This window comes from Enhydra lutris, unplaced genomic scaffold (genome assembly GCF_002288905.1).
Source record: "Enhydra lutris kenyoni isolate GAN:26980312 unplaced genomic scaffold, ASM228890v2 scaffoldscaffold78, whole genome shotgun sequence".
Classification (NCBI taxonomy): Eukaryota; Metazoa; Chordata; class Mammalia; order Carnivora; family Mustelidae; genus Enhydra; species Enhydra lutris.
Genome location: NW_019154162.1, coordinates 7,050,390 through 7,073,323, shown reverse-complemented (window position 1 = coordinate 7,073,323; position 22,934 = coordinate 7,050,390). Strand labels below are relative to the sequence as shown.

At 40.5% G+C, this 22,934-nt stretch overlaps 2 protein-coding genes across 4 annotated transcripts in view; one reads left to right on the top strand and one right to left on the bottom strand.

The window, feature by feature from the left end:
- The window catches only part of LOC111160881 (Rho guanine nucleotide exchange factor 4), a 130,193-nt gene extending 128,387 nt beyond the window's left edge, over positions 1 to 1,806 (top strand). The window contains exons 12-13 of the mRNA XM_022524272.1: positions 375 to 446; positions 959 to 1,806. Of these exons, the coding sequence (XP_022379980.1) occupies positions 375 to 446; positions 959 to 1,068 (182 nt within the window). The 3' untranslated portion in view covers positions 1,069 to 1,806. The remainder of the gene's footprint in view (positions 1 to 374; positions 447 to 958) is intronic.
- Positions 1,807 to 1,872: 66 nt separating this feature from the next.
- Positions 1,873 to 22,934, bottom strand: part of LOC111160882 (family with sequence similarity 168 member B) — a 42,580-nt gene continuing 21,518 nt past the window's right edge. For all 3 annotated transcript variants that reach the window (XM_022524275.1, XM_022524274.1, XM_022524276.1), the window contains 4 exons: positions 7,007 to 7,149; positions 6,692 to 6,869; positions 4,664 to 4,789; positions 1,873 to 4,201 (listed from right to left, as the gene is read on the bottom strand). In XM_022524275.1, the coding sequence (XP_022379983.1) occupies positions 4,677 to 4,789; positions 6,692 to 6,869; positions 7,007 to 7,149 (434 nt within the window). In that variant the 3' untranslated portion in view covers positions 1,873 to 4,201; positions 4,664 to 4,676. The remainder of the gene's footprint in view (positions 4,202 to 4,663; positions 4,790 to 6,691; positions 6,870 to 7,006; positions 7,150 to 22,934) is intronic.

Genomic DNA, 22,934 nt, shown 5'->3' with positions numbered 1-22,934 from the left:
TGATCACAGCCATCACAGCAACCCTGACAGGAGTACAGCACAGCCCAACTATTTTACTGACCACCAGTCTGCACAGGACCCATGGGAGAGTGACAAGGCTCAGGAGGCCCAAATGAGACACCTGTTCTAACACATCCACCCTGGGAGCACGGGTCTCCTGAAGCCTTCTGCAGGCTTCCTGAACAGACCCCTGCCTCTCCTCTGTCTCCCTGTCCCAAGTAAGTAAACTTTAGTCCTGGGGATTTAGATAAAGTTACCCTATCATTTTCTGTTCTTCAAATGAATTGGTTGGGGGGGAGTGCTGCATGGTAAGTGGGGGGAAACAAATCCTCTGAAACATGTAAGAACAACTTTGTGACTTTCTATCCAAAAAGATCAGACCCTCTTCTGCAGCAGTCATCTGCAAGTCTGTTCAAAAAAGTCTGATGCACCTTCAGAAAGCTCAGGTGAGTAATAAGGAGCTCAGGGAAAAAACACACACAAACATTTGAGATGTGCTAGAGAGAAGAGCTAAGCAGTCTGCCCTTCCCCTGAGCCAACCACACTCCTCAGTAGAGACACCCCACCCACCCTTACAAAGCACCAGAGAAGAACCAGAAGCTACCCCCCCCCCCACCCTCAAGCCATTCACCCTTAAAACTGCCCATAAGCCTGCTAATGGGTCAGACAGATATCCTGTCCTGTCTGGGCAATACTTAGATTGGCAGTGACTAGGGAATCCAGTCATTAGCTGCCAGAAAGAGAGAAGGTGGCCCAACTGGTCAGAGAAACATTGTTCCAACTGTTTACAAGAACTGGTGAAGAAGCCTAGATTTCCTTTTGGACGTAGGCCCCAATGTTGATGTGGTTGGTATATGCCACCTTTTCATTACCGACTGGCAGGCACACTCACAGAAACCCATATGCCAGGTAGCAGTATATCCAGAGTGTCTTAAGAATGTACTTTCTCTCCTTATAGAAGTGATGGTGCCACCAGATGGAGCAAAGCACTGTATGCTCAGTGTGGGAAGGTGCCCAGCCCAAGGCTCAAGACCTCCCTCATGTCCTGTAAATACTACATTTGCATAGCACTCAAGAAACAGATTCACAGAATAGCAACTGGTAGGCCTAATAACCATACCAACAAGAATGTTCTGAAAAGATTTAACATGAAACATAAAAGGTTCTAGAAGCGCCTTGCCTCTGTGCCTATCACTATGAATGGCCCTGGCCCTGATGTTGGCCTCACTTCACAGAGATAGCAAACTGATGGACCAACACTCATCACTAAACACTCAAGTCACCTGGCCCAGATCCAAACAAAATTTCCATAAGCAAAAAAACGGACCTCCTAAGCCTCAGCAGAGAGGCTGTAGAACAAATTTTTTTTAAATACCCATGATGACGTTCATGTTTAGAGGAATTAGGTCCTTCACTTGCCTATCTCCACTTCTAAAAGAACCATAATTCAGCTGAAAGACTCTCAAATTTGGAATGTTACATACAAAAAGAAAAGTGAAGTTTCTCCGAATATTCCATTATTATGCTTGGGATATCAAATTATTCAGCTCTTTAACAGAAGTCTATTCCTTAATTAATTTTCCTGGAATTAAATGTTGTTAAAATTACAACCTATGATAGCATTGCTACTATTCATATGTCCAGATTCTTACCTGCTAGACAAGATCTACCTTTCATTATCATATTTGATAGCTCAAGCCCTATTAGTTCAAAACGGGAAAGATTTCCAGAGATGTAGTCCATTATGCAAAAGTATTTGATAAAGTACTCACCTTCACAAAAGGGAAAAAAGATTAAAAAAAAAAAAAAACTATAAGGGGGAAAGTGTTTATGAAGCTGATATAAATGAAGGCAAAATGGAATCCACCCTTCTTGCTCTCAAAAACACCATTTAATTCAGTGCTTATGAAAACACTCACCCTGTGTGTGCCAGGTCTCAAGCAAGCCCAATGAAGCATCCTCTATAACTTCTATCTTTCTGCTCAATTCAAATGACCCCACCCCTTTACATATAGTTTTGTGTGTGTGTGCGTGTGCATGTGTGTGCACGTGCCCATTTTGTGATATTTAGGGCTTTTCTAAAGCATACATTAAAATTGTATTTTCTCCTAATCTAGTACCCTAAACTGGGGAAACTGGCTTTTCTTCTATTTGGGCAGTTCACCCCTGCAACCCTTAGAAACAATCAGATATTTATTACAAACCATCTACTATGGAATTACCAACAAAGAGTTGAAGAAGTGGACACAAATCGTGTGCCTGAAGTAAATGGTGCACACACACACACACGCGCGCGCGCGCACATGGGTTAAGTGCTAATAAAGCAATTTAAAGTACTTATCAGAGTAAGCACACTGTGTTAACAGACATTAGGAATATGGACTCTTCTGTTTACAATGATCCATGCAAAAATATTCCTAAACTTCTTATAAAATAAAATGTGAAAAAGAAAATTATGGGGTATTTACTATAAAAAAATAAAGTTATCAAAGGCTCAGGGGTCAGGTGTCCTACCAATGGGGTCAGGTGTCACCAAATGGGGCCGAATGCCAAACCAGTGCCAGAGTCCCGACCTAGCTGCCAGAGATGGAGGGGCAAGGTTCCCTCCCCAACCAAAGCCCACAACACTTGAAACAATGATGGGGTGAACAGGAGCATACCCCACCCCCACCTGACAGACTGCTGAAAGGGAACAAAACCCTCACCCTCCCACCCCCTCTCTGAACAGACACACACTCCCATCAATACAAGTTGGGCACACTTAGGCAAAAAAATCTTCATTTCTTATGTACAATATTCAGACTCTAAACACAAAACCATTTCCAAATAAACCCTGGCAGGCAAATACATTCTGATGCTGCCTGGCCCTTTGCTGTCCATACCTGCTTTGTGCCAAGAGCCCTCAGCTAAAAGACAGCAGACTAGGCTCACAGACAAGAGGCACCAGCTCTTCCCTCACACCTCCACAGACCCACCTCCAGGAGCAGCCTCCAAATGGTTTCAGATGACAAGTCCCCATCAGGTGGATAGGCCCATACACAGCCACAGCCCTGCCTCTCCACAAGAAACAACTTCAAATAAAGTTTGTTCCCTTTTAATAGTTCTTAAATATACAACTTTCTTCATAACAGACGGCTGAAATCTTTGCCCTTCTTGGAGATGGTAGTGCGAATAGCAATGCCTACATATGTTTTCAGTGGACTGAAACATTTCTTGGGGGGAGGGGGGAAGGAATGGTTTCCTAAATTAAATAAAGGAGAGAAGCCAATACCTTCTCCAAGTGTGGCTGTTTCTCCTTCACATATCTTCCATCCCAGGAAAATAATTTAGTTGTACATAGGACTTTTCCAGTAAAGATACAGAAAACCTCATCTCTATCTGTAAGAGGCTTGTCATAAAAACTTAGATGGCAGAGAAAATTGCTTTGCTGATGAAGACCACCTCTTGCCCCTAACTATACTGGCCACACAACTCTACACTTTCATGATGATTTTTAAGAATGTCCATACCACAATGCCCCACAAGAATAAATGGCAAGAAAGGGATGCCCAGTAAGCTGGCTGCGTCCCAAGCAGTGGTGGCCCTCCCTGCACTCTCCCCGTCCCTCCAACTCTCTCCCCACGCCATGCAGTAAGAATGAAAGAAACAGATGACTGAAAACTCAAAAGTCCACATTACCAACTGGCAACCCACTTCAACCCCAAAGGCTGAAGAATCATCATCTAAGGGATTTCAGATACTCTATGAAGAAATTCACTTTAACACTTATAACTTTTAAGACTCTGCATACATTACAACAGTGCATTAGTGATACAAGTTATAAAATGCTTTCCATTCCTTTGGGTTTTGCATATGATGGTTTTGCATCAGTCACTGCAGGTAGATTGAGCAAGCTTTGTTTTTGTGTTTGTTTTTTTAAACATGCATTCAACTAGATATGATTCAGAATAGATTAATACTCCCTTTTTATCATTACAGTTAGCTAAAAAATTGCCAGGCAGCCCACAGAACAGGATTTGCTTTAAGACCAACCCACAGAGTTAGTTGGAGACTAATGGTGCTGGGACCTGCTGGGCTGGGCCATAGTAGTGTTTAGCTAAGTGTCGAGAGCATTAAGAAGAAAGTCCAGGTTGGAGGCGCGAGGCCTGCAGCACCAGCTGTGGAACCTCCATGATGTGACTGCACAGCTCCATCCTCAAATCTGGCAGGGGGAGAAAGACAGACAGTCAACAAAGAGTACCTCTGACACCACTGCTCCAAAAAGGAGGTGTTTCATTCAACTCAAGGAAGACTTGGACCAGAGTCCAAAATCCACTAGGACCAGAAAGGACAGCAAGGAGAGGCCACTGCTCCTGGTTCCTGTGGACCTCAGAGAGACTTCCAGTTACAACCAGAATCCCATTTTCTGCAAAAACCAGTGGAAGATTACAGCATGGAACAGGAAAGGAACAAAGTCTATAGTGTAAACAGCAAGTACTCAATGATTCCCTTCCTTCTTCTACTTTATAGAGTCCCAGTAAGAACAAAAATTTAAATACCACACTGCTCTTGGATTAACAGGTAGCATTTTTCTCATTAGTGTTTAAAATATGTTAGATTGTTATTCTGTAACAAAAAATATGCACTTAGTTAAGAACTGACACAGGTTTCACCAGTCACTTACATTTGCAGGGTGATCACCACTGAGGGGGCACATAGCTGTAGGTGGGTGTTCCTGGGGCCCGATACGTGGGCACAGTGACTGGGTGGGGGGCAACAGGAGTTGGGGAGTGAGCGGTCAGCAGGGTACCTGGAAGAAAGAGCAGCTGTCTCAGTGGTAGGCAGCACCAGACACACACATGGCTAGCCTGTGTCACCACACAGCTCCATGCTGCCTGACGAGAGAGCTCTGAGACCTGGCCTGCTTGGAAAGGAAGGAGGTACACAGGAAGAGGGGTAGTCTTAACCTAGAGTGCTGTCAGAACTCTGATCATACACAACTCAAAGTTATATGAACACAGCAAGCTCATGTGATAATATCTATAGAAGGTTTTGTGTCTCCCCTTCACACGAGCATACTCAATGATTTTTGGAAATCAGATGATAACTGACGAAATAAAAAAATTATTGGGGCACCTGGGTGGCTCAGTGGGTTAAGCCTCTGCCTACGGCCAGGGTTATGATCTCAGGGTCCTGGGATCGAGCCCCACATCGGGCTCTCTGCTCAGCAAGAAGCCTGCTTCCCCCTCTCTCTCTGCCTGCCTCTCTGCCTACTTGTGATCTCTCTCTCTGTCAAATAAATAAAATATTAAAAAAAAAATTATTATTCTGCCTTAAAAAGGAAGGAAATTTGTTACATGTTACAACATGGATGAACCTTAAGGACATTATGTTACGTAAAATAAGCCAGTCACAAAAAGATACATCCAAAAGGACTACACTTAATGAGGTATCTCAAGTAGTCAAATGACAAAGCAAATGGTGGTGGCCAGAGGCTCGGCTGGGGTGGGGAACACAGGAGATAAGGGAAGTTGTTATTTAATATGCAGACCGTCAGTTTTGCAAGGTGAAAAAATTGTTTTACAAAAATGTGACTATACTATATACAGTTAAAAATGATTAAGATGGTAATAAATTGAAGAGAGGGAAGATACTAAACCACATGAGTTTCTGAATACATGAATATAATTGTATTTCCCTTATAACTAGAGAAAACTCTCTGAGCCCATTTGTTGATAAGCAGAACCTCAAACCTAAAAGCCTTACCTTGCTTCTCTTCACTTCTCATCTCCCTGCCCACAACCAGCCCACAGCCTTTCATCCCTCCTTCCACATGCCTCAAACATGCAGTTTCTGTCTCTTCACAGATAAGTATGGGAAACCCAAATACAATGGAGATTCTGGGCAGAAAACATACACCTTTCTCTCTGGCACAATCTCCCTATGTTGAAGTTTAAGAGAGAGAGAGAGAGAAGGAACACTGAAAAAAAAAAAACCAAAAACAAAAACAAAAAAACAGCCAGTGCAATCAAATGCATCCTGTGTACCTGGCCAGCCTGCCACATGTAACTCATATGCCCACTGGAGGTAACCTAAACCCTAGACATTATATCAAGTCCCCGGGGCTCCAGAGTCCAAGATGATGGGCACATCCTACCCAGGAGTCTCATATCTCTGTGATTTATTTTTCTGATCAAGGGAAGCCTTGGGAAATAAAGTTGACCAATGCCAAAGGATTTCTACAAGTAGCTGTTCTATCTGTTAACACAAAGCTAGTTTTCTTAAGATTTATGCAAACACCAACATTCACAGAATAAAGGGAGGTATCAGGAGGGCCAGACCACCTAGACACAAAGTAACGCCCTTCTGCTCAAGCTTGGTATGCTCCTCAGGAGGACCGGCCACTCCCTGGCCCTAATGCCAAGAGCTCAGCTCACCTGTCAAATACAGAGATCACTACCCAGTCATGCCCACAGGGAAGGTACTTAGTTCTTGGCTTATTACTCTAAAACCCCAAACCCAGACTCCTCTCAAGTGAAAGAAGAGGAGGAAATGAAGGGAAGGGAAAGAAAAAGTTCCTTTCCTAAGAAAATGTCCTTCCATACAACTCGAAGCATGAAAAATCAAACCAAAGTTCAAAGAATTAGTGAGCTCTCCCTTTCCCCAGCTCTCATGCCATCATAAAACAGGCAACCCAGGGTCACGGACTCACCTGCCGACATGGCCATAGTGGTCCCAGCCACCATGCCCATGGTGACGCCGTTGCCTCTAGGTGGAGGAATGGGAGCAGGGTACACCGTCGCTGGCATGCCATTGGGCTGCACCACTGTGGTGTGGTGGATGACGTGAGGGGGTGCTGCATACAGGGGCTGTGTGTAGTACGTGCCTTGCTGTGGAGGAGAGGAGAGTCAACTGCCACAAGGCTGCACACCCCATGGATCAGAGCCCAGAGAGAACCAACCCTTCCCATATGTACAGTGCCCATGAGCAGCACCGTTAACAGACCCAAAGCACACCCCAGGCCTACCTGTGCGTAGGGGCTCTGCTGGGGGTAGGCACTTCGCACAGGGTACACAGCAGTCTGGTAAGGGTTGGGGGAGGAGGAGTATGGTGGCACTGCCCCGCTGGTGGGGGAACAGGACACTTTGTAAGGTGTGCCAGGAGTGTAACCTGAAACAAAGAAGCCAATGGCCATGAAAAACCCAGAGCTTTCCCTCTAAGGTTAGGAACAAGACAAGGATGTCCACTCTCACCACTGTTACTCAACAGAGTACTGGAAGTTCTAGTCACAGCAGTTACACAAGAAATACAGGTCATCCAAAATCGTAAGGAGGAAGTAAAACTGTCTCTATCTGCAGATGACATGACACTACACATAGAAAACACTAAAGACTCCATCAAAAAAACTATAAAATAAATGGATTAAGTAAAACTGCAGGACACGAATATATAGAAATCTGTTGCATTTCTACACACTAATAACAAAGCAGAAGAGAAATTAAGAAAACAATCCCATCTGCAACTTTACCAAAAAGAATAAGGTACCTAGAAATACATCTAACCAAGGAGGTGGAAGACCTGTGCTCTGAGAACTGTAGAACACACTGATGCAAAAAAACTGAAGACGACACAAACAAATGGAAAGATACACTACACTCATGAACTGGAAGAATATTGCTAAAATGTCCATACTACCAAAAGCAATATATAGATTCAACGTAACTCCTATCAAAATACCAATAGCATGGGTGCCTAGGTGGCTCAATTGGTTAAGCAACTGCCTTCAGCTCAGGTCATGATCCCAGAGTCCTGGGATTGAGTCCCGCACTGGGCTCCCAGCTCCATGGGGAGTCTGCTTCTCCCTCTGACCTTCTCCCCTCTCATGCTCTCACACTCTCTAATAAATAAATAAAATCTTTTTTTTTAAATGCCAATAGCGTTTTTCACAGAACTAGAACACACAATCCTAAAACTTTTTTATGGTACCACAAAAAAGACCCCAAATAGGCAAAGCAATCTTGAGAAAGAAGAACAAAGCTGGAGGTATACAAAGCTGACAATACAGTACTGGCACAAAAACAGACACATAGATCAATGGAACAGAATAGAGAGCCCAGAAGTAAACCCATGTTTATATGGCCAATTAATGATCTACAACACAGGAGGCAAGAATATACTATGGGGAAAAGATGGGGTTTTTTTTTGATGAATGGTGTTGGGGAAAAGTAGACAGCTACATGCAAAAATATGAAAATGGACCACTTTCTTACACCATACACAAAAAATAAAATGGATTAAAGATCTAAATGTGAGAACTGAAACCTTTAAAGTCCTAAAAGAAAACAGAGGCAATAATCTCTTGTACAATGGCCTTAGCAACATTATTTATGGATCTCTCAAGCAAGGGAAACAAAAGCAAAAATAAACTATTAGAACTACATCAAATTAAAAAGCTTCTGCACAGGGGTGCCTGGGTGGTACAACTGACTGAGTGTCTGACTCTTGGTTTCTGCCCAAGTCATGATCTCAGAGTCATGGAATCAAGCTCCCTGCCCACTTTCGGTCTCCACACTAAAGGAGTCTGCTTTGGTTTCTCACTCTCTCTCTGCCCCTCCCTCCTGCACCCACTAGCTCTCTCTAAAAAAAAATTAAAAAATAAAAAGCTTCTGCACAGCAAAGTAGTCCATAACAAAACAAAAAGACAATGTCCTAAATGGGAGATAAGATCTGCAAATGAAAAATCTGATAAGGTGTTAATATCCAAAATACATAAAGAACACCACCAAAGGGGTGCCTGGGTGGCTCAGTGGGTTAAAGCCTCTGCCTTCGGCTTGGGTTGTGAACCCAGGTTCCTGGGATTGAGCCCCGCGTCGGACTCTCTGCTCGGCAGGGAGCCTGCTTCCCTTCCTCTCTCTCTGCCTGCTTCTGCCTGCTTGTGATCTCTGTCAAATAAAAATAAATAAAAATCTTAAAAAAAAAAACACCAAAAAAACTAAACGATCCAGTTAACGAATGGGCAGAAGACCTGAATAGACATTTTTCCAAAGAAGATTTCAGATAGCTAACAGACGTATGAAAAGATGCTCAACATAACTCAACATGAGAGAAATGCAAATCAAAATCACAATGAGATCTATCTCACACCAGTCAAAATGGCTAGTATCAAAAAGACAAGAAATAACAAGTGCTGGCAAGGATGTGGAGAAAGGGGAACCCTGGTGAACTATAAATTGGTACAGCCACTACAGGAAAATAATATGAACATTCCTCAAAAAGTTAAAAACTAATATACCCCATGATCCAGTATTTCCTCTATTGGGTATTTAACCAAAGAAAATGAAAACACTACTTTGGAAAGATACATATGCACCTGTTTTTACTGTAGCATTATTTACAACAGCCAAGATACAGAAGGAAGCCAAGTATCCAATGATAGAATGGATAAAGATGATGTTATGTATATGATGCACCCACACACACACAGACACACAGGCACACAGTGGAATATTACTCAGCCATAAAAAAGAATGAGATCTTGTCATTTGTGACAACATAGGATGGACCTAGAGAATATTATGTTAAGTGAAATAAGTCAAGACGAGAAAGACAAATACTATACGATCCAGCGATTTCACTTATATGTGCAATCCAAAAAACAAAACAAAAGCCACAAACAGGCTCAAAAATAGAGAACAAAAAAGCAGTGGTTGCTGGGCTGGGGGGGTGGAGGGAATGGTGATGGGCAAAACAGATAAAGGGGATTACGTGGTACAAACGTCCAGTTATAAGTCAGTCAGTCATGGAGATGAAAAGTAGAGTACAGGGAATAACACTGCACTGTGAGAGATGGTGAGTACTCACTGTGCTGAGCAATACGCAATACAAAGAAATGTTATATCACTATGTTTGTACACCTAAAACTAACAAAAAATTTAAAAAGGAAAGAGAAAAAGGCCTTAATTCAAACCCACTTCCAGGCCTGGCACAGGGAAGGAACAAAGCAGTGAGGAACAAAGCATTGTTACAGCCCTGACTGCAGTCAAGATCTGACACTACTGTGGACCTATCTTCCACAAATATCTGACTTCATTTCTAGACCTGATGTACAAGTACATGTGTGGGGACTGGGGTAGGTGGCATTTTGGGGGAGAATGGAAAAAACAAAGGAGAAAGTTCTACTGAGAGTATACTCAATACAGGACTAGGAAAGAAATACCTGTCCTGTGGGAATATAAATTGGTACATCTTTCTGGGGCACAATCTGGCATTAGAAGTATGGATGATAACAAACTCAACTATAAGAATGCTCATCACAGTGTTGTTTATTACAGCAAAATAAAAGGGGATGGGGGAGAAACTTGTCAAACACCAGGGCTAAGGTAAGAAGATTGAGTTAAGACAGCAAGTTGAACACATACATTTGCCTCTGTCCCCAAAGTGAGAATAAATCAGATTAATAAATTAAAGATATAAAGCCACACAAAGAATGGGAGAAAAGACAATAGTTTGGAATCTAAAAGGCAGAAATGGAAAATGACTTGGGAGACTCAAAATAGCTACATCGTAGCCAATAGTGAAAAAGGCCAAGAAGCAGCCTACTACCAGGAACAGGAACACCTCTTCCAAAAACCTGGAAACTATCAGCACTTGCTTCCAGGAGTTGATAGAGAGCTAAAGTCTGGAAGAGTGGCTAGAGTCTATCTGGTAAGTAGGAAGATGTCTGGCTCCCCTTCCTGACTCCCCATCCCAACACAGAACAGTGGCTTATTCTCAAATGAGGGTATGCGAAGGTCTTTGAACTGCTATGTTCGTAGCAGCTTTATTCATAATGACCGAATGTCCACCAGCAGACTGGTATATCCATATAATAAAATACCAGTTAGCAACCAAAAAGATAAAACTGCTGATATATACAACATGGCATAAATTTCAAAACTGTAAGATGAAAAGGAAACCAGATATAAGAATACATGCTGAGAGGTGTCTTGCTGGCTCAGCTGGTGGAGCATGTGACTCTTGATCTCAGGGTGCTGAGCTCAAACCTCACGCTGGGCATGAAAACTATGTAATAAAATTTTTTTTTAATTATTAAAAAACAAAATACATGCTACATTCACTGAGAGGAAACTCTAGGAAAGACCAACCTAGTATTCCAAGATAGAAAACTGATTGGTGGTGCTCAAGGGCCAGAGGGTATGAGGGAACTTTACAGGAGAATGAAGTCACTTGACTGTGGTGGTATTACACAACTAACTGTATACTTCTATCTAAACACACCACACCGTACATTTAAAAGGATAACTTTTAGTGTATGTAAATTATACCTCAGAAGAACTGCTTTCTAAAAGTGAGGGGGTGCTGGGTGGCACACTCAGTCAAATGTCCAACTCTAGACTTTGACTCAGGTCATGATCTCAGGGTGGTGAGACTGAGTCTGCTTTGGGATCCCCACTCAGGGTGGAGTCTGCTTGACAATTCGCTCCCTCTCCCTCTACCCCAACCTCTAAAATAAATAAATAAACCCATAAAAAATGAAAACAAAAATAAAAGTTTTTGAGATATTATTTCTCATTCATTACAAGTGCTCACTCACTCACACTTAGTTCATGGGAATGTCAGACAGTACAACTTCTCATAAAGCTAGAGAAATACTTTCCAAATGACCCAGAAATTCACGCTCAGATACCTGCCCTAGAAGAATGAAAACATACATCCACAATAGGACTTATAAAAAACTATTCACCAAACTTAATAGAAACTAGGAAATAATCCAAATGTTCATCAAAAGGAAGAATGGTTTAATTATGATACATCCAAATAAAAAAATACTACGTATCAAGAGGAAAAAACACAAGTAAGTCTCAAGCCATGTTGAACTTTTAAAACTCACCAAACACACATAAGAGCACACATTGTATGATCTCATTTTCAATACAAAGCATACAAATATACATATGGCAGGAGAAATAGGAGGGGTGGTTTGGAGAGGGCAGAATGAAAGCTATCTGGGATGATCAAAGTGCTTGGTATTTTCTTTCAGGTGTGATTACATGAATATATACAATTGTCAAAATCTGTCTAACGGAACACTTAATACATATCAGTGTTTGTGCATAAACTATACCTCAAGTTTAAAAAAACAAGCTAAGTGAGGCACCTTGGGTGGCTCAGTCAACTGAATGTCTGATTCTTGATTCTGGCTCAGGTCATGATCTTAGGGTCCTGAGATCAAGCCCTGTGTTAGGTTCGGCGCTCACTGAGGAGTATGCTTGAGATTTTCCAGTTACTCTCCTTCTGCCCTGCCAGGCCCTCACAAATGGGCTCTCTCTCAAATATATAAACCTTAAAAAAAAAAAAAAAAAGGTATTAAAAAATTAAAATAAAAAAATTTACATTATTGGTCTGTGGTTAGAAATATATACATACATATGTATGTATATATTTTAATATATATATTAAATTTAAGGGAGAGAAAGAGAATGAATGACTCCCAGGAATTTAAGATTTATTTATTTATTGGGAAGGAGGGGCAGAGGGGAGAAAATCTCAAGCACACTCCCTGCTGAGGGGTGGAAGCCAACAATACAAGGCTAGATATCATGATCTGAGCCAAAATCAAGAGTTAGATGCTTACCAGACTGAGCCACCCAGGTGCCCCAAAACGCACCAGTTTTATTTCTTTAAAGTCCATTAGTAAACATACAGTATATCATTAGTTTCAGATGAAGTGTTCAATAATTTATCAGTTGCATATAACACCCAGTGCTCACACCAACGTTCCTCCTTAATGCCCATCATCCAATTATCCATCCCCCTGCCCACCTTCCATCCAGCAACCCTCAGTTTGTTCCTACAGTTCAGAGTCTCTCTCAGTTTTTGTCCCTCTTTGAAGACTTCCTGTTCACTTTTCCCTCCTTTCCCCTATGATCCTCTGTGCTGATTTTTATATTCCACATATGAGTGAAACCATAAGACACCTGTCATTCTCTATTTCGCTCCAGTTTCATGCACATCCATGTACTTAAATTATAATAAGTATTCATCCTTTCTGATGACTAATATTCCACTGTGTAGTGTGTGTGTGTGTGTGTGTGTACCACATATTCGTCCTTTCACCATCTATCAGTGGACATCTTGACTCTTTCCACAGTTTCACTATTGTGAACATTGCTACTATAAACACGGAGGTGCACAGGTGTCCCTTCAGATCACTACATTTGCATTTTTGGGGTAAATACTTAGTAGTGCAATTGCTGAGTTATAGGGTAGCTGTCTTTTTAATTTCTTGAGGAACTTTTCTTAAGGAACATTTCTTGAGGAACACTCCATACAGTCCAGAGTGACTGTACCAGCTTGCAATCCTACTAACAGTATAAAAGGGTTGCTCTTTGTCTACATCTTTACCATTTGTTGTTTCCTGTCTTGTTAATTTTAGCCATTCTGACTGGTGTAAGGTTGTGGTATTGACTGTATTTCCCTGAGGCTGAGTGATGTTGAGCATTTTTTTATGTGTCTGTTGGCCATGTGTATATCTTTTTTGGAGATTCAAGTCTTCTGCCCATTTCTTAACTGGATTATTTGTTCTTTGGGGAGTTGAATCTGGTAAGTTATTTATAGATCTTGGATACTAGCCCATTATCTGATTGTCATTTGCAAATACCTTCTCCCATTTCGTAGGTTGCCTTTTAGTTTTGTCAACTGTTTTCTTTGCTGTGCAGTAGCTTTTTATTTTGATGAAACAGGTTATTTTTGCTTTTGTTTCACTTGCCTTTGGAGACATGTCTAGCAAGAAGGTGCTGCAACCGAGATTGAATAGGTTGCTTGCTGCCTGTATTCTCCTCTATGATTTTGATGGATTCCTAGCTCACATTCAGGTCTTTCAATAATTTTGAGTTTACCTTTGTGTATGGTGTAAGAAAATGGTCCAGGTTCATTTTTATAACATGTGGCTGTCCAATTTTCCCAGCACCTGTTATTGAAAAGACTGTCCTTTTTCCACTGCATATTCTTTCCTGCTTTGTGAAAGATCCAATGACCTTGTGAAAGATCCATTGAGGGTCCATTTCAGGGTTCTCTATTCTATCCCACTGATCAATGTGTCTGTTTTTCTAATAGTACCATGCTGTCTTCATAATCACAGCTTTGTAATATAGCTTGAAGTCCGGCATTGTGAGGTCATCAGTTTTGGTTTTCTTTTTCAACATTCCTCTGGCTATCAGGGTCTTTTCTGGTTCCATACAAATTTTAGGATTATTTGTTCCAACTCTGTGAAAAATGTCAATGGTATTTTGATAGTGATTGCACTGAATATGGAGACTGCTCTGGGAAGCACAGATATTTTAACAATATTTATTCTTTCAATCCACTAGCATGTTCTTCCATTTCTTTGTCTTCCTCAATTTCTTTCATAAGTGTTCTGTGGTTTTTTCAGTACATGTCATTTATATCTTTGGTTAGGTTTATTCCTAGGTATCTTATGGGTTTTGATGCAATTATAAATAGAATTGATTCCTTAACTTCTCTTTCTTCTGTCTCACTGTTAGTGTATAAAAATGCAATGGATTTCTGTGCATTGATTTTTATATTCTGCTACATTACTGAATTGCTGTATGAGTCCTAGCAATTTGGGGGTGGAGTCTTTGGGTTTCCACATAAAGTATCGTCATCTTGGGAAAAAAGTGTTTGACTTCTTTGCCAACTTGAATGTTTTTTCTTTCTTTTTGTTGTTTGACTGCTGTGGCTAGGACTTTCTGTATTATACTGAACAACAGCAGTGAGAGTGGGCATTGCTCTTGTGTTCCTGAGCTCAGGGGAAAAGCTCTGTTTCTCCCCATTGAAAATGGTATTCCTGATAGGCTTTTTATAGATGGCTTTTATGACATTGAGGTATGTTCTTCCCCCTTTCCCTACATTGTGGAGAGCTTTAATCAAGAAAGGATGCTGTATTTTGTCAAATGCTTTTTCTGCATCAATTGAAAAGATCATATGGTTCTCATTCTTTCTTTTACTGATGTGATGTATATCACATTAATTGATTTGCAAATGCTGAACCACCCCTGCAGCACAGGAATAAATCCCACTAGGTCATGATAAGTAATCCATTTCATGTATGTTGGATCCTATTGGCTAGTATCTTGGTAAGAACTATGGCAGCCATGTTCATCAGGGATACTGGTCTATAATTCTAAAATTTTTAGTGGGGGTCTTTGCCTGGCTTTAGGATCAAGGTAATGCTCACCTCACAGAATGAGTATGGAACTTTCTTCCATTTCCATTTTTTGGAAAAGTTTCAGAAAAACAGGTACCAATTTTTCTTTAAATGTTTGGGAGAAGTCCCCTGGGAAGCCATTTAGCCCTGGACTCCTCTAGGGCTATTTAGCCCTGGACTCCTCTATGTGTTGGCAGATTTTTGACTACTGACTCAATTTCCTTGCTGGTTATGGGTCTGTTCAGGTTTTCTATTTCTTTGTGCTTCAGTTTTGGTAATTTATATGTTTCTAGGAATGCATCCATTTCTTCCAGATTGCCTAATTTGTTGGCCATATAGTTGTTCATAATATGTTCTTAAAATTGTATTTTCTTGGTGTTGGTCATGAGCTCTCCTTTTTCATTCATAATTTTATTAATTTGGATTCCTCCTCTTTTCTTTTTGTTAAGTCTGGCTAGGGGTTCATTGATCTTAGTAATTCTTTCAAAAAACCAACTCCTGGCTTCACTGATGTGTTCTACTGTTCCTTTGGATTCTATTTCATTGAGTTCCACTCTAGTCTTTATTATTTCTCTTGTCTTGCTTGGTTTAGGCTTTATTTGCTGTTCTTTCTCCAGCTCCTTTAGGTGTTAAGGTTAGCTTGTATATTTAAGACTTTTCAAATTTTTTGAGAACAGCTTGTGTTAGTTACTATGTACTACTTCCCTCTTAGACTGCCTTTGCTGCATCCCTAATTTTTGAACAGTTGTGTTTTCATTTTCATTTGTTTCCATGAATTTTTAAAATTCTTTAATTTCCTGGTTCATCCGTTCATTCTTTAACAGGATGCTCTTTAACCTCCAAGTGTTCCAAGAGTTCCTTCCAAATTTCCTTTTGTGACTGAGTTTAAGTTTCAAAGCATTGTGGTCTGAAAATATACACAGAATAATTCCAATCTTCCAGTACCACTTGGGACCTCATTAGGGACCCAAGCTGTTGGTATGATCTCTCCTCTTTCATTCATGATTTTATTGATCTGGGTCCTTTCTCTTTCCTTTTTGATAAGTCTGGCTAGGGGTTTATCCCTTATCAATCCTTTCAAAGAACCAGCTCCTAATTTCACTGATCTCTTCTATTGTTTTTTTTTTCCCATTTCTGTATCATTGATTTTTGTTCTGATCTTTATTATTTCTCGTCTTGCTGGATTTAGGTGTTATCTTATTTGCTGTGCTTTTTCCAGCTTCTTTAGGTGTAAAGTTAGGTAGTACAATGGAGACTTTCCTTCTTTCTTGAGGAAGGCTTGTATTGGTATTACTTCCCTCTTAAGAGCACCTTGCTGCATCCCAAAGGTTTTGGACTGTCGTGTTTTCATTTTCATTTTCTTCTATGTATATTTTATTCTTTAACTTCCTGGTTGATCCATTCATTCTTTAATGGGATGTTCCTTAACCTCCACGTATTTATGTTCCTTCCAAATTTCTTGTGGTTGACTTCAAATTTCATAGCATTGTAGTCTGAAAACATGCAGGGAGTAATCCCATTCTTTCGGTACCAGGTGAAACTTTATTTGTGACCCAGCATATGATCTATTTTGGAGAATGTTCTATGTGGATTCAAGAAGAATGTATACCCTGTTGCTATAGGATGAAATGCTCCTTATCTATCTGTGAAGTCCATCTGGTCCAGTGTGTCATTTAAAGCCCTGTTTCCTTACTGATCTTCTGTTTAGATGATCTGTCCGTTGCTATAAGTGAGGTGTTGAAATATCCTAGTATTATTATCAATGAGTTTCTTTAATTTGATTATTAACTGATTTGTGTAATTGGCTGCTCCCAAGTTAGGAGGATAAATATCTGTAATTGTTAAATCTTCTTGTTGGATAGACACTTGAAGTATGATACAGTGTCCCTCTTTATCCCTTACTACAATCTTTGCTTTAAAATCTAATTTGTCTGACAGGAGGATAGGACAGCTTACTTTTGAGGTCCATTAGCATGATAAATGGTTCTCCACCCCCTCACTTTCAATATGGAGGTATCTTTAGGTCTAAAATGAATCTCACCATATGGATGAATCTTGCTTTTTTATCTAATCTGATATTCTGTCTCTTCTGAATGGAGCATTAAGCCTATAGAGTAACTATTGAAAGATTATTAATTTAGTGCCAATGTATTACCTCTAAAGTTCCTATTTCTGTAGACTGTCTCTATTTCTTTCTGGTGTATGTTACTTTGGGGCTTTCTCTTTGCTTACAGAATCCCTTTTAATCAGGGCTGGTTCAGTGATCACAGATTCTTTCAGTTTCTGTTTCTCCTGGAAGCTCTTTATCTCTCCTTCCATTCTGAATGGCAGCCTTGGCGGATAAAGTATTGTTGGCTGTATTATTTTTCTCATTTAGTACTCTGAATAATCACGCTAGCCCTTTCTTGCCTGCTAGATCTCTGTGGCTAGGTCTGCTGCTAGTCTGATGTTTCTACCATTGTAGGTTAAGGAGCTCTTGCCTCAAGCTGCTCTCAGGATTTTCTCTTCATCTCTAAAATTTGAAAGCTTCACTATTGTATGTCAGGATGTTGATCCATTTTTACTGACCTTGAAGGGTGTTTTCTCTACCTCTTGGACACAAATACCTGTTTTCTTTTCCAGATTAAGGAAGCTCTCAGCTGTGATTTTCTCAAATATACCTTCTTTCCCTCTCTCTTCTTCATCTGGGATCCCAATAGTTCTAATACTATTTCACTTGATGGTCTTGCTGATTTCTCGAAGCCTCCCCTCAGGGGCCATTTAGTTGTCTTTCTCTCTTTTCTTCACATCATCTTGTCTTCTATGCCACTTAACTCTTCTTCTGCCTCATTTACCCTAACTGTTAGAGCATCCATTTGTAGATCAGACTACATCTCAATTAAATCATTTTTAATTTCAGCGTGAATGGATTTTATTTCTGCTCTAAGAGATTTTCTATTGTCTTTTATGTTTTTTTCAAGACCCAGCTAATAAATGTATAACCATTATCCTGAATTTCACCTCTGACATTTTATTTATGTCCATATTCATTAGATCTGTGGCAGAGAATATTACCTCTGGATCTTTCCTTTGTTTTACATTCCTCTTTCTAGGCATTTTGCCCAGAGAAGAATGGATGAACAAGAGAACAAGACCAAAAATATCAACCACGACCCAAGCACAATACACACTAGACAAATCCAAAGAGGTTAGAAATCAAAAAAGAAAAGAAAAAGAAACAAAAGAAGGGGGAAAAAGAGAGAATATAATCCTCCATGTGGACAAAACAGGGTAAGCCAGTAGGTCCTGGGTATATTTTATTTTATTCTTTTTTTTGTTGTTACAAGACACTAAATCCCAAAACTGTAAAGAAAGCAAAACTTTAAATATTTATATAAAAAAATAAAATTGAATACAGTGAAAGGAAGCCAAAAATGAAGAATATATCTATAAAATATAAATGTAAAATGAAAGTTAAAAAGAAACCTTAAAAACAAAAAGTTGATAAAATAAGAAACTGAAATATTTTAAAGAAATATTTAATTTCTTTAATATTTATTTAATATTTAAGAAACGAAAAATTTTAAACTGAAAGATAAAAGAATTATGAGAAAAAAACCTCAAATTCTATATACTATTCTCCCCTGGTGCTTGAGTTTTGCAGTTCTGTGTGCTTGGTAAACTTGGTATTCTGCTGATGTTGAGCTGGTCTCCTGGGGGAGGAGGAGCCTGCTATGCTGATTCTCAGGTGTCTTTGCCTGGGCAGAGTTGTACCTTCCCTTTCAAGGGGGCTGGGCTCAGTCAGTGTAAGCTGCTTTTGGTTGTTCTCTGTGGCTTTTGTTTGCTGAAGGCTTTCCCCTACTGCTTTAGGGGATGAAAATAAAAAAGGTTGCACCCCATCCCTAGCCCTGGAGGTAAAAGATCATTGTCCCCTCTCTTCAGTAAACCCTCAGGGAAAAGCGGTCTCCAATTTTGTGTGCCCCAAACTCTGAAGACTCCCATGGTATGCACCCGTGTGGATCCTCACATGGGTGGGAGGAGGGTCACCTTGGGCCTGCACCTTGCTGGGCACTCAAACAGAGAGCACTAGCCCAATCGTGTCCCAATTTGCAGTTAATGGCAAACCAAACTAAGAGCCCACTCCCGGGCTTGCTGACCCTAGCAGGTTTCCCCGCTCCAATGCCTGGGAATTCTGCCAGCTCAGGCACCCCTGTTCTTTCTGTGACCCTTGGGATCCTAAGACCACAATGTCCCACCTAGGATTCTGCCCTGCTTTGCCACTTGAGCACCACTGAAGCAGGGCTGTCCCTCAAAGAAGCAGATGTCTACAAGCTCCATTTTGCACTCTGCTGCTATATCATTTTCTGGTAGCCAGCTTATGGAGGCTCTCTCTCCCAATCATTTATCATCTTCAGTATACCCCCTCAGATTCAGCTCTCCGCACCTCTACCTTACAAAAATTGGTCACTTCTCTATTTGTAGAATTCTACCAATTCTTTTCTTATGTCTGAGGTTGAATTCACAGGTGTTCAGAATGACTTGACCGTTATCTAGCTAAATTCAAAGGACCAGATGAAATGAGGTCCCCTACTCTTCCACCATCTTGCCTCCCTCTCTGCACCAGTTTTAAATGATGCTTTTTTTGAGCCACAAGAAAGAAATCCCCCTTTTCTACAAGGATCAAGTTAGTCCTAGAGGTCCTTCTTAGAACTGTTATGTACTTACTAAAGTGAACTCCCCAAAATGCCTTGCATGGTATTCATTATGAAGATGCTGATAAAGATACTACTGACCAAAATGTCACACAGTCTTATGTAGCAGAGCAGGTACAGCCCCAGATCTGGCTGTGAGTCCTGACTCCTTTGCCCAAACGAGGCAAAGGCTCAGCTACTTTCTGTTCTAAGAGAAAAGATCCTTCCAGGTTTTATTTTATTATTCTGAAATTCATTTTAACTGCCATGTTAACTGTAAATAAAAACAATAAATAGCCATCTGCTCGGTGTAGTGCTTCCATCACCTGATGACTGGTCACAAGTATGCCCACCATGCACCAGCATCTCATTGATCTCAGTATGATAACCTGATTTAGAAAAAGAAGCTGAAGAAATGAAAATAAACAAACAACATATTCATGACCTGGAGAAAACGAAGCTTCTAAAAAGCCTATCACTATTCCTAATAAGAAAAGTCCAAGACCATTTTGTCACTATTCAAACTGCAGAAAGAGCTTGGAGCTTGGACTGCATACAAAACGGAAGCTGTCAACCTGAATAAGCCTCCACAAACACAGTATAAAACCAAAACAAGGATGATCTAGGCATAAAGTCCTCCACAGAGAGAGAGTCTGATTCAGAAGCACTATTTTGACCAACCACATCCACTAAAAAAGGTGAAGCCCTTTACTCACAACCAATGAATGGTCAATCTACAATGAGTTTCATTTCTAATGGAGGCCCGAGGCCTACTGCTGCAGAAATCCCTCCAGCTGGCCCTAGGTGTCTTAATCATCTGAAGATGTCATGTAACACCTGCCTCATATGTATGCTTTATTGAAGATGATGATTCCAAGAAGATACTATGTGCATGCACCTGTCAGAATGCAACTGAAAGGCACGCTTAAAATGTATGCATCTCACATGTAAATTTCACCTTAAAAAAAAAAAAAAACTAAAATACAACTACAAATAGCAATGGTATGTACACTGAACCAAATGGAATGAAGTGTATTAGTGTCCCAACTTACTGTGGTTTCAAAGTAACCTCATAAAACAAGATTTACTGCAGGTACACAAATGTGATACAAGTAAAAGTTAATTTTCAAAGTTGACTGAAGTTGATTCAGCCTGGCTATTGGTGGAGCATATAACTCGAGCTAGGTTCAAGAGCTGAAGCCCCACATCAGGGGGGAGGGGGTGGTGTAGAAATTAAATAAAACATTAAAAAAATAAAATAAAAGATTTAAAAGGTTTAATTGTAGGGGAGCTCGCAGGGCTAAATCATTTAAGCATCTGACTCTTGATTTCAGCTCAGGTCATGAGCTCAAGGTCGAGATTGAGCCCTATGTGGGGGCTCTGCACTAGGCATGGAGCCTGCTTAAAATTCTTTTCTCTCTCCCTCCCCACCTGACTCTAGAGCATGCTCTTCCAAAAAAAAAAAAAAAAAGTTTAATTGTAGAATCTTGGCAGTCTACATGTAGATATTCACTGTGAATTTTTTCCAGTTTCTCTGTATACTGAAAATTTTCACAATAAAAATGTTAAAAAAACAGTCACCCATTATTTCTACTAATGACAGCAATGATTTTTTTTAATAAGATTTACTTATTTATTTTAGAGAAAGAGGGAGTATTAGGGCGGGGTGCGGGGAGAGGGAAAGGCAGGGAGAATCTTAAGCAGACTCAGCGCTAAGCACAGCGCCTACCTGACATGGAGCTCCATCTCATGATCCTGAGATTACCACGCTAACAGAAAACAAGAGTTCGCCACTCAATAGACTGCGCCACCCACACTCCCCAGCAATGATTTTTAATATATGCTATCTTACTGCCTATTTTTATAACTTTGAGCTACATCCTAATACTAACCAGAAAATTTATTTTGTTTTCTTGTATAGGTACTTTCTAACCAACAACACAAACCAGTTACAAGGAAACAAATGTGTTCCCTAGTCACTTAAAACTGAGTGTGTTTGCCAGGCACCTTCTTTTTTTTGTTTTAGATAGCACTAGCTCCAATGTATCACACAGGAGAACCTCAACAGGAAACTTAAAATACATACACATACCTCTCATAGTATCCAAAACTGACACGTCCTCTCTAAAATAATTTTTAGGGGTGCCTGGGTGGCTCAGTGGGTTAAAGCCTCTGCCTTCGGCTCAAGTCATGATCCCAGGGTCCGGGGATCAAGCCCCGCATCAGGCTCTCTGCTCAGCGGGGAGCCTGCTTCCTCCCCTCTCTCTGTGCCTGCCTCTCTGTCTACTTGTGATCTGTCAAATAAATAAATAAAATCTTAAAAAAAATAATAATAATTTTTAGACTTATCAGCCATTCACAATACAAAAACAAATACAGGGGTGCCTGGGTGGCTCAAGTGGCTAAATGTCAGCCTTTGGCTTAGGTCATGATCTCTGGGTCCTGAGATAGAGCCCTACATTAGGATCCCTGCTCACTGGGAAGTCTGCCTCTCCCCCAACTCATGCTCTTTCGCATGCTCTCTCAAATAATAAATAAATAAAGACATACACATACACACACACACACACACACATATACATTCACTATATGGTCTTTTAAAAACAGTAATAGCTTTCCAGATTGTTCTTTCCTAAAAAGACCATTCACACCAATGCAACATAGACAACAAAATGATTAGAACCTTCTCCTTTCCCTCTCACCAAAAAAGTGAGGCATCGCTGGCTGACTTCCTCTCAGGGAAAAATTCATGTCTAGGGCCACTGTTCTTTTTTTTTTTTTTTTGAAGATTTTATTTATTTGACAGAGAAAGAGATCACAAGTAGGCAGAGAGGCAGGCAGAGAGAGAGAGAGGGAAGTAGGCGTCCCACTGAGCAGAGAGCCCGATGCGGGGCTCAATCCCAGAACCCTGGGATCATGACCTGAGCCAAAGGCAGAGGCTTTAACCCACTGAGGCACCCAGGCGTCCCTAGGGCCACTATTCTTAGACTGCTAATTATGTGATACCAAAAGCTTTTTATATTCAAATAGATCATTTCTTCCAAAAGTACTGCACAAGATTATATTTAAGTTTCTCA